Source organism: Amblyomma maculatum, chromosome 1, assembly GCF_055883805.1.
Source record: "Amblyomma maculatum isolate TAMU_Amacu chromosome 1, ASM5588380v1, whole genome shotgun sequence".
NCBI lineage: Eukaryota > Metazoa > Arthropoda > Arachnida > Ixodida > Ixodidae > Amblyomma > Amblyomma maculatum.
Genome location: NC_139344.1, coordinates 182,956,374 through 182,969,031, shown reverse-complemented (window position 1 = coordinate 182,969,031; position 12,658 = coordinate 182,956,374). Strand labels below are relative to the sequence as shown.

General features: G+C 45.1%; 1 protein-coding gene across 2 annotated transcripts in view; it reads left to right on the top strand.

Annotated features, from left to right (window-relative positions):
• The window catches only part of LOC146205072 (enhancer of mRNA-decapping protein 4-like), a 188,656-nt gene that overhangs the window by 85,911 nt on the left and 90,087 nt on the right, over positions 1-12,658 (top strand). For both annotated transcript variants that reach the window (XM_084589752.1, XM_084589751.1), the window contains exon 13: positions 1,934-2,024. In XM_084589752.1, coding sequence (XP_084445878.1) covers positions 1,934-2,024 — 91 coding nt within the window. The remainder of the gene's footprint in view (positions 1-1,933; positions 2,025-12,658) is intronic.

Below are 12,658 nucleotides of genomic sequence, written 5' to 3'. Positions count from 1 at the left end.
TTAAAAGCCGCGGTGTAATGGCATCACTTAGCGGGCCCCATTAGGCCACAAACATGGACGCTTCTTGAAGCGAGCACGAAACGATGAGACCTATGTTCACAACAAGCGTTATCACGGCGTTGGGAAAACAAAATGGAGCCTGCAAATCTGCAAGCGTCTGGTTGGTGTAGCTGCAGGATGGCGTTATGTCTAGAGGTTGACGCCAAACTGCTTCCTCGAATCTAAGCTGACCCCCCATTTTAGTAAACGATTTATTTTTAAAAGGCCCCACCTATATTTGTGTAAATACGGTAGTCATGTTTTAGAAGAAATGCCATGTTACACAAGGAAATGTAATGAGGAACTTGGCATAGATGCAACTGATAAGAAATTTGCGTACAGAGACAAAACAAAATTTGGTGACAAAAAAGGTAGATTGGCAGAGAAATAGCACAACAAATCACATGGCATTGTCCTGAATGCCCCACTGCGGAGAACTTGCTTAACTTCTACATAGCTATGGTGAAACACCCGTTACACAAACAAGATTAGAATAGGCTAATATACTGAGTGAGAACTTTGTCAGAGTTTCTGGCTTGTCGAACCGCACATATTTCAGAAGTACAAAGCAATAGCGGAAAAACAAAAACTCTCCTTTGGAAATAAACGTCAATCCAATTAATTAACCCTATTTCTGAATTTTTCATTGGGATTTCGCCAGGTGAATGACGAAAATGATGCTTCCAGATTTTCTGTGACACAGGACCCTTAACGACATCGCATTAAAGTCTAGTGGATTCAGCCAATCAAGCTATACATAAAAGGCGATGCTGGCACGACATATTGGCAGGCAGCGCAGAATGTCTGATTGGGTCAAGGCTCGTCAGTATGCGCACATGAAATGTCCTTGGAAATCAAAGGCTAGTTAAATGAAAACAAAAAGAACAGTGAATTTCTCGGTTGAAGTAATTCATCGGCTGCTGAAGCATACCCATAGTGAAGCTGTGCTTTACATTGTAGGTGGCCATTTAGCTCTGGCTTGTAGGAGACCCCTGGCACATGTATATATTAGTGTCTCCCAGATGGCTGCAGCTTTACTTCTACTCAAAGAACTACCTTAGTTTTATGCTTCAGGCCACAGTAGAAGAAATCGCCAGGAGCTGAAAAAATGCGGCCGCCACAAACATCGGCAGTTCTTGAAGTCCCGGATGAGCAGCGGCAGTGCAGTGGCTTTCTGTTGCGCCCTTATAGGTGATGCACAGTGTATGAACAACTGAAAGCAACAGACACTCGATTTTTCAGACCTCATTTGAATTTGCCACTGCACCACTTCCGATAGCCAAGCCTCCATATTATATGTATGGTGGAAGGTCAATAGAGAAAAAGCTCGTTAATTCAAACTTCACGGGAGCGGGGAAAAAATTCTAATTATTGAATGGCCTCAAAACAACTGACAACCATTTGCATTATAGCAATTTACAGTATTTACTTGCGTAATGAACCTACTTGTATAATGAACGCACTGATCCTTGATTTTTGCCAAAGAATTTTTTTAAAAAGTCGGTCGTTACCTTCAGTCATCTGTATAAACATTGCTTAGCGGGACAATCATCAGATTGGGCACATAACTGCTTTCTTCCTTCATAATTGTAACAATTGGAAGTTTATGTAAAGCGAGTTTTGTTTCAATGTGATTTCTTGGACTGCATGGTTTTTTGGATGTTTTGACAGTCCCTAGTGAGTCTGAAAAATTGGTCGGGGACAGTACTACTTCACCATTAATTTAAAGACTGCTACATCCTGTCCTTGTCAATGTAGGCATAACGAACTTGAATTGAGTAGTTCTTTCTTAGTTCTTTGTTGGTAGCAAAGCGCTTTTGCCCTATGTTTTATAAGTAGTATTTGTTGCTGTCATAGAGCTTGTCAGTTCCTGTGCTGAAAAATCATTTTACAGGGTCTGAAGAGGCTGGCAGTGCAGATGAGGAACGTGCATCGACAAAGCTTCAGGAAGGAACAATGGTGCGGCTTTACTGGATGACCACCAAGTGAGTGCCATTTCTATATTGCACCTATACCCCACGTTACAAATTGTTTACAGCACTGTAGAAGGTAGAGGTCTCTCATCCAGTTGGTTGCAAAAACACCCAAAATAGTTCGTCAAATATTTCAACAGGGAATGTATAGTTTTCAAACAAAATACAGTGAAAAGTGTTTGTGGGATGGTTGTGTAGGAGCAGATTTTCAATCTGAATTGCAGCCTCTTACTGTTCAGTGTTGCTCATAAGAGGAAAACGCCTGGTACACAAAAACTAAGTGGAACAATTCAACTTGTTAGGGATATATGTCGTGACAGTTTCTTGTTCATTCCATTGCTTCTAGCTTAATTACTCTCCATGAAATAAATAGTGCTGTCTGCTAGCAGACAGACTGCTCCAAGGCCCAATAAAATGCATTATGAAATGCTACACCATCTTTCTGAGCTTGCTGTAGTGGCGCTTCTGAAATGTTTGAAGAAAATATTGATACCAGGGTAAATACCTGAGGCTTCAAAGAGCTATTATAGTACCACTCCTGAAACCTCTTCTCACCTCTTCTGGTACTTACAGGCCAAAGCCTTTACAGGCTCTGCTCTTTTGAATATCAGACTTGAGTCACACAAACTTCTTGGTATTCATCACTTGGAAGAACAGCTCAACAACAGACGATTTTGTTCAGGTTGAAAATACTGTCCAGGAATCGTTCATGAAGACCGCACTTTCTCAAGTCTTCTAAGACATTGAGAAGGCATAAGACACAGTCTGAAAGCTTGGTATTCTCCATGATCTAGGCATTTGTCGCAGGGTGTTAACTGGCAGAATGATTTCGTTTCAAGCTGTTCACGGGGACAATATTGGCTAAGAAAAAAAAAATTAAGGGGGGACACTGGTCTTAAAACTATTTTCGTTATTTACCAATCAAAATTGATGCAACTTTTGGGTTTGTGTAGTTTTTTGTGCAGATTCCAAAACTGCAATTATTTATTTTGTGATCCAATTATTTCATGAGATAATTACACCAATTAGTCTAATTCTTATAAGAACAATTACAAAATGATCACTGAAGAAAAACTTCAGGTGAACACATTGCTGGACACTAGAAAGAATGAGGAACACAATGTTGCAAGCAGTTTTTTGATTAAGCAATTATTTCTTGGTTTATTGCATAACAAAGTTCAAAGGTCAAAATATAGCATATAAAGGTCACAAAAAAAAGCCATTTTAAAAATTTTGAACTAGAAATTAAAAAATCTACTTGCAACATTGTGTGCTCCACATATTTGGCTTCATGCTAAAAAAGAAATTATTGCTCTATCAGCAATAGGTGCCGAGATATTGAGGCCACAAAACTGCAAGTGGTCGAGAATGCATGTTTTGAGAAAGCAAAAGCGAAACAGGGCATTATTTAACAGATATTCACTGGTGCAGTGCACACATTTACAATTTAAAATGGCTATAAACCTCCAGGAATGTAATCTCTGCTTTCCAACGTCCAAGTGTCGCCTCTTTCATTTTGATATGCAGTTGCAGCACATCCAGTTGTCACTTTTTCGGCTGCGCGAGTCATATGCAGGCAGTGTTTTTTTTTTTTTTTTTTTTTTAACATACGTCGTTTTGCTTTGTCCTCGCATCAAGACCGCGGTGAGGAACGTTTATTGCGGAAAAGAAATGTAATTTGAAGCTGTTTGCTGCTTCCCAGTGCTCTGCATTGCACTGGAAGCAAGAACTATGAACGAGGTCTGATCGGCGCAAACGCGCGGCGAGCGCTGCGAAGACGACGTGTCCCGCAGTTTACGCATTGGAGAATAAGTTTGACGGCGATTCCTTATCCCCGTTCACATTTTTAAATGCCAATATCGCCACCGTATGTTTTACGCTTCGCCAATCTCGGCAAACTGTTTAGATCTGACGATCGTGAACTCCGCATCGCCAAGCAGACTGTCCGCCGCGCTGCCGTCATCGTCACGAACACAATCCGTCTACCGCTTCGTTGCTGGAGTTGGCGCGAGTTCAAGCCTTTCCTGTTTTGAGCTTATCTTTCTGCTCATCTGTGGCCTGCATTATCACTGTCGCGGCGGGTGCGACCGCTGGCAGTAGCAGTCCCACGTGCTGGGACTACTTCAGGCTCGTACACACGATCGTTCGGCGCATGATTTTCGCTGGCCTGATCGCGCACAGCCGGGGCAGGGCATCACTTGAGATGTTTATTCAACTATTTTTTTCACTTTTTTCACAAATTCTTGCTGCGAACGCACCTCGCGGTTCGGAACCAAGCGCGGCCAGCGTCACGTCTCCGCCGTCTCCCCACGGCTCGGGCGCACCGAGCATACGCCGTCAGCCAGCTCCACCAATGCGGTGACGTCTTATCGTCACGTGCACCCCGAAAGCGAATGGGATTGCAAATGCCACGTTTTCTTTTTTGCTCTTTTTTATGCGACCAGTGGGCGAACGTAAACAGCAGAGGCGGCAATTTGAAGACGAAAGGCGGTTCTTTCGAATGAGACCAAGATGGCTACGGTGCCGCGCACAAAATGGGAGCTACGCCTCGCGGAAAATGGTTGTTTCGGGGGTCGTTTTCGGCCCAAATTTGGGCAACATCAATTAAATAAATTGGCATTGTGACTAAAATAAAATACAGACCCTAGAGAGGAAAAACTTTGCAGATAGGTAGATAAAGAGCTACTGATTTCGCAAATCACATTTTCTAAAAAGTGATTTTTTCGCGATTTTTTGGTCCGAAAGACTTTTCAGAGAAGATGGATTCTCGTGCCCCTATTCCCAATGATAGCCAGCTATCAAGGGTTTCACAATTAGAATTTTCCCGCTTTCAAAGCGCTCCTTGACAAGTGGCATCATCCAATGGAAATACAGTGCAGTCCACTTATAACAATATTAAGAAAACCTGAAAATTCGATCGTTATAACGATTATAGTTATATTTGGACCAGTGAAAAAAAAAAAAAAAAGTCACCTACAGTCGAACCCGGATATATCGAACTTGAAGGGGATCGCGAAATAGTTCGATATATCGATAATTCGTTATACAGAAATCGGCTTGGGACGGCACTTACGATGCGAAAAAACGATACTCTATTTGTCGCGTAATCAACTCACTCGCATAATGAACCCACCGTCCACTTTTGCACTCGAGAATTTGGAGAAAAAAAAAGCGTTAAGGCCAGCTCGCTCACATGCAAGCAATTAAGCGATCTCAGCGACGAGCGGCAGCGACAGAGCAAAAAATTTCCAACTTAAAGGGACACTAAAGAGAGAAAGGAAGTGGGTTTGCATCGATAGAATGCCAGTTCCTGATTACAAAAAGACCACTCTTACTGAAAACAGAGCTGTTATAAGGTAGTAAAGAAGAATAACAGAAATACAGGTATCGCCACCACAGCCAAACGGCCGAGGCTCGCAACTACAAATCACGTGACGCACTAGGGATCCCGGAGGCTGACAAATGCGAATTACGTTGCATGTTTGAATGCGGTAGTACGTTTTTTCTCAAACATGATAACACGCTTTTATCATACGTAAACGACGGCGAAAAGACAACGTAAACGTTGCAAGGCAAATACAAAAATATACTTGGAGGAGCCACAGGCGCCCACTTCAGTTTTGGTTATGTTTCGGCTCAGGCACTCGGTTATGTTTCAATTGAACCTGCAGCGCCTGAATTACGAGCGTGGAGCAGCAGATGCGCGTTGATGGTTCCTATTTGAGCATTCGGAGGCACGAGCGAGCGAAATTCGCTACCGCCGACACACTCCTTCGTTCACACTTCTGCGCCAACAAATCGCCGCCGTTGCCGCTTCGACTGCGACCTGACCGCTTGACTGCAGCTACATACGCCACGAAAAGCATACATATGCTAAGTACCGAAGGAAAAACGTGTTATCATTCAATTGTTCACTAAATCATGGCACATCTGACCAACATACTGCGTCAACAAGACCTTCAACGTGCTATTTGCAGGCGTTGTAAACAAAAGGGACATACTTGCCGCTCATACCAAGGAGAGCGTCGATATATTGCGCTCGTCGCCCGGCGAAAAAAAGGGCCTCGGGTAAAAAGTAAAAACTAAAAATAACGAAGCACCAGAAATACAATACAAAAGGTAAAAAAAAAATAAAACGATTTGTAAAAAAAAAAAAAGAAAAGAAACCGCCGGAAGCGGTAAGACTCGAACTCGCTTCTGCTTGCTCCGTAACGTTCGGCGCTGACCGCTCGGCTACGCCGCGCCACAAGAACCTTGGAAATATTTCTAGTTTTTATGTCATGGCCCCATTTACAATAAAGTGTTTCTGCTGCCGGTCTAAAAATTACAACTTCTTGATCATCGGCGCATGCTGCCTGCTCTCACGTCTTGCAACCAATGTTCTTGATGCCTATGCGCACTATATTGTGCACTGGATCCATTTTAACATGTGGAATTGCACAGCGCTGGCAAATATAGTGGCGCCGGCACTTCGGTCATGTTCTGCTACCGTGGACGTAATTTTTGCTGAACACGGAGCTGTAGCACAAACCTTGAAGGAAAAAAGTGCGACGAAGCTTCAAAACTGACAAGCGCAGCAGCGACGACACTATTTTGCTAGTAACTAAATCTTAATTTGTATGTAAACATGTCAGGAAGCGTTGCGATGACCGAGGGCTCGGTTTGTTTATACACAGTGCAAGAAGGAGCGCAAAAGCTTGAGAAACATGTAAAGTATTGTGCATTACAAGCACTCTATGTTTTTTTTTCTTCCTTTATGGGCCCATCGCTCGGTAAATTACTCTCTTCATCATTTTATTTATTTCGGCTGAGGCCGTCATTGCGAGTACGCTGTTGCCAAGTTGGCCCTTGAGGGATGCGACGCCGCGGGCCGTGCCGGCTCGCTAGCTATCATGGAGTCTCCACTTACGTCATAGTGTGCGTCACTCAACTCCAACTACGTAGTTGGAGGCCACAGTTTGAATTCGACCGGCGGGAACAAGAAAAAACCTCAACTTCTTATCGCACTATCTCGGCAATTATTCGATTTTTTGCTGCCGGATATGCGACGACAGTGTAGTGTATTAGATTTTCATACCATCTTTGGCTCTCTTTAGTGTCCCTTTAAGGGGGGAGGCTACCCTTGAACACCAACTTTTTTATTTCTTGAGGTATTTGAATGAAATTTTCGGGGTATGCTCATAGTACACACATTTGAAGAACTACCAAGTTTCATGGAGCTGGGCTCATCGGTTCTCAAGTTAGAGGAGTATATCAAGATAGTTTACATAGGTCCCTAGGGGCGGGCCTGGAGAATTTGCAAAATTTGCTAGCAGTGTGAAATTGGTATGGTCATTCCTGGATAGTTTCCCCAGGGCAAGACAATTCCCTTTTTGCAAATTTCCTCTCTGAAAAATTTTAGTACTGCCCCGAATTTAGTGTTCAAATTTACACCTGACTTAACAATATTTTAATTGACTGCCCCTAATTACGCATGAAGTATTTAAAGAAAAAAAAACGAATTGTCTTGCCCTCAGAATTTTACTTAGGTATATAACAAAAAAAACCTCATGAAAATTCAATAAGCGGTTCTTGAGCTATGACTTTCCCTAGCAGCCACACAGTGCAAAAAATTGATTCTGAGAAAACGGCTCTCAAAGGTTGAGAGAACAATAACCTTTTTGTTTCTCAAGTTATCATGATGAAATTTTCAAGACAGGCTCATGACATGTAACAAATGAAAAACCACCAAGTTTCATAGAATTGTGCACGCTAGTTCTCAAGTTACAGAAGCATATCAAACTGGTTCGAATAGGTCCTTTATATCAAGCCTGGAAAATTGTGAAAGGCACTGGCATTGTGCAATTTGTCATGCTGATTCCTAGATAGGTTCCTCTGGGCAAGACAAAGCCCTTTTTCTAAATTTTCTTGCTGAAAAATAGCATAGAATTGGATTTTTTGTTATCAATTAGACCTACACTTTCCACATGCTGAGATCCGTCAATCCTGTGCTCTGCAAGCCGCGACAATCGGCATTCCCGATTCCCCCGTGGCATTTCGCCCTAGCATGATGGGCGGCGCAGACGCAGCAAGCAGTTTCCCGGTTTATCTATCGCGGCATCTCGCCGCAGGAACGAGGAGCGTCCCAAACGCGACAAGCGACTTCCCGGGCTATCTTCCGTGACATAAGCGCCGAAACGGGGAGAGAAAAAAAAAAACTAACCAAGTCTGCACTGAATGCATGTCGCACCTCGAGGCATCGTGAGCGACCACGCAACGTTTAACACATTGCACGAAACCGTTCAGAGGGCACCACGAGAGATCGTAAATCCGGCGATCGCAAAAATGGCGAAAGGCGAACAGAACGTACGAAGTACAAAGACAGCCAACAACGACTGCAAGCAAGCAGCCGTAGCAGATGACACGGGCAGGCGGAGACCGACGCGTCAGCGGCCGCAGCAGCCAATAGTAGTCGCCCGATCCCCCGCGTCCTCGCGGAGCGCTCGCTTTGCCCAATCGAAGCCTTGAATTCGAGTGCGGGAAGCTTGAAAGCCGCCACGAGGCTCTCAATCGGTAGCAAGCCATGCCTCGACCGCGCCGCCGTCGCCGCCGCCGAGGGTGGCAGAAGAAAGCGCAAGAATTCACAAACAAAACAAGACCAAGAGGCGGCGCTCAGTTCGACGGGAAAGGAATGGCGCGCGTGCGAAGTTTGGGAATTTTCGGCGCTTGCTCGCTTCTCCGCGGCTGCCACCGCCTGTTAAATAATTAATTTCGAGTATTTCTACGGCGAGTTGGGCATTGATAATTACAGAAGTGGTAGTTTATAAGACATACTACCGGAATATATAATCTTCCAAAAATCGCTGTTTCGCGATTTTTCGGTTTTCAAAGATCGCGTCCCCCTTAAGGGAGGATGAGGGTCTTAGAATCTTTTTTTTTTTTATTTCTTAACCTATCTTGCTGAAAATTGCCATGGTGATGTATCTTTGAATGGTGATTCCAAATATGTATTTAGATTTGAAATACCTCATCTAGACATGAAGGTATGGCAAGATAATGTACCGCACATAGTGTCTTTTCTTACGGGCCATTACGGTAATTTCTTAATTTCAAAAAAACTGGTTTTAAAAATATGCTGTCATTTCCAAGGGCCTACTGCACATCCTAAAGCTAAGGAAATTTTAAGAAGTCATTATATAGGTCATGAATGAATAACAAAGTTGAGAGAAAAAAAACAATGTGGGAGTAATTAGTTTACACCTGATCTAATTGCTAGTCTATCAGAATTTATCGAAAACGGAAAGCTTTAGGATGTAGCTGAGATTTTACTGAAAAACATGATACCAAGTTCAATAAAATCCGTGCATGCAAACATTATAAAAAGTTCCGTAAGGCAAGGCTTTTTACCAAATAAACAAAGCTGAGAAAACTGCATTCAAAGTTTTACTGACTGTGCCACTTTTGTTTTTCAATCACATGGAAAGATTTAATGCTTTAGCATGCAGCCCAGTTTTTGGTGAACAAAATGACACCAAATTTACATAAATCTGTTCATGTAATGGCTGTGAAAATCTGTGTATGGTATTGGCACTTGACAAAAAAAAGATGCTCAGAAAGGCACTTGCTACAGTCTCTGAATCTTAAATCATTCACATAAGTCCTGAGCAGTAGTCTTGGGTTTTGTCAGGCCTGTGCCTCTTGGTCATCTTCTTCTTCACCTTTTCACTATCTGTGTGACCCTTATCAGACCATCGGTAAAACTGTGGTCGACGAGTTCAATCCAGCCGCATCCGTCGACGGCCCTGTAGCTTGTGGCAACACCGAAGCTGTAGTTCTCGATGTGGCACTCTTTCAAGGCTCCTACGAATGAGGCACCTGCCAGGGCTATAACCAAGCTGCTCTCATGTCGTGCGTGTTTTTGCTGCCATCCCTTGATTGAAACGAGAAACTGCTTCTGCAACAGCCCTTTGAACAGCCAGCAAAGAGTCATGCGTGTTTTTAGAGCATTGGCTCCATATGACAGAGTGCAGGCACTCGATAGCATTCTGTGTCATGCCATCTTTGCAGCGCTTCAAAAGGGCCTCGTCGCCCAGCCTGGCAAAAACTGGCTCAAGCGCAGTGCGAACATGGCCTGGCAGAGGGTTTTTGTGTGTTGGAGGCTCCACCTGGTTTGCCAAAGCACGATTGAAGGCACACCATGAATCAACTCCTTGAGGACAGCAACTGTGATCTGGGGCTTCATCTGTTGAGGTCAGGTGCAACAGCGTAGCTTGCACTGCCTTTTTCATGCCTGCGACGTCGTGGCTATGGCTCCGCAAGGCATACCCATAGTAATTGGTGATCTTTTTTATCTTTTCTTGGGTAAGGTTGCCCTTTCCACCAAGAGATTGCCCTTGTGCCTTCTTTTTCTCAACCAAGTTGCGAAGAGCCGTCCCCATCCGCTTGTGGACATGGTTGAGGCAGTCCTTCTTTTCGATGGATATATATTCATACACGTCTTCCTGGGTCAATGCATGAAATGTGCGGCTATCACCATCCGAAAGTATGGTTGTGTACCGCAACCCATTTTTTTTCCAAGGACCTATTGAATAAAATCATAGCTGCTTCGGTCTCCATTCGTCCGGCGTTGCAGTCAATGTTCTTCATACACTTTTGGTTCACAGCCCAGTCACCGTAACCATCATCACTGGGATCAGGTGCCCCTTGGCACCCACGACAGTACCTCGAAAGCACAACATGGTCCAGTACAAGGCCAGTGTACAGTTCTATAATGCAGCCAACTGCAATATTTGAATTGTGGCCACGCGTTTTCCATGTGCCATCAAATATCACGTCTACATTTCCTGTTGGGTTCAGGAAGTCTTTGTATAAGTCCTTCACCACTTTGACACTTGCTGCTTCTGTAGCAGTAGCAACTGCCTGGCAAGCTTTCACCATGGTGTTCATTTGCCCCCTGAAAGTTTTGTAGTGAAGTCCTCGGTGGGAGAGGTTCATTGTTGCACAAACTAGAGCAGTCACTCCCTTCCCTATACTTTGTATGCCTTTCATCGCCCGCAGATTTACTTCAAAGGGTGTGATGCTAGATTTCCCGGGCACTCGTGGCGACGAAAAGTGCCGCTCGGCGAAATCGCAATTCGAACATGTGAGCACTAACTTCACAGCTAAGCCATACTTTCTTCCACTGCATTTCGCAAGTTGAACACTGGCCATCCCACACTTGCTGCAGCTTGTGGATGCAAACAGCTTCTTCAGTATGCTCATATCAACAATTATGTACTCAGTGCCGCGATCGTCGTCTACACTTACTGTGCTGACGTTCATCAGTTCGAACTTGCGGGAAGTCGCGGACTTCTTTGCCAATGACGTCTTGGCGTTATCTGCGCATTTTTCGCGTCCCGCGCACTCCGCCTCCGTAAAAAACACTGTGTCCAAACGTTAAACACGCGAGCTTGGTTTAGCCGCGTCCGTCGGCGCTGAAGCGACGTGCGGAAACGCCGAAGTCGTCGTTCGTTAGGCTTAACTCAGCCGGCTGGGCCGCTTCCGACGACACAGAATTTGAAGCGACTCGCAGAGCATCAAAAGTCGATATTTTCGACGGGCTAAGTCCAGGCGCATCCACTGGAACCACAGACACTTGCGGTAACACCGAAGTTGACGCCGATCGGCACGGTCCAGCCGCGGCGTCCACCAACGAAGCTGCCATCGACGATGTCATCGGCAAAACTGTGGTCGACGAGTTCAATCCAGCCGCATCCACCGACGGCCCTGTAGCTTGTGGCAACACCGAAGCTGTAGTTCTCGATGTGGCACTCTTTTTATTCCACGCGCGTCTCTTTTTGCCGACTGCTTTTCGCGTGCTTGCTTTCAAGCGCGCGTCCCTGTGCCATCGAGACAGGCGGAACAAACACCAGGCAGGCAAAATACACACGAAAACAATAACTTCGAAGCTAAGAGGAGCGAGTTAATAGTCAAAATATTTACAGGAACGATGAGAAAAAATGCAGAACAAGAAATGTAGGAAACAAAGAGGAGTGCAAAAAATCACGTGCCAGCGGGCAAAAGCAGACGACGAAGAGTCGGCAGCGCGGTCGCGGGAGGTGAGGCATGCGTCAGGGCCAATCAGAGGGCTGCGCCTCGGAGAGCGCTCGCTTTACCCAATCAGCGGCTGTCTCGCGATGATTCACCCCTTGTGGACGGATGCCGAAAGCTCCGCTGTGCGAAAACCTACAGCGTGTTGAGAGACGCCAGGAGACAGAGCGGGAAACCATGGAGGAAAAAAAAAACTAGGAGGGAGCGCCGTGGCGGAAAAGTGAAGCCTAGTCATAAAAAGTGTAATGGAAAGAATCATGGGAAATTAGCCGTCACGTGATACGGCAAGCGGTAGTCGGTAGCTGGTTTCGGTTGCGGTTTCGCACGCTTCGCTCTGAAGGAATGCCTTCGCGTGGCCTACGCTACGCGACGCCTGCACTAGAAACGTGAGGCGCGCGCTGGGAGCAGACGGTAGATGGAACTTTGGACTTTTAGACGGGCTGATCCCGTGGGGGCTGCCGCCGCCGCTCAGTGCACCCGTGTATTTCGCGAAGTATGGCTGGGTTCTCTCAGCTGCGCCAAATGAAATGCTTGCGGGGCTCGGCGATCAGACGAAACACGCGAGAACAAGGACGAGG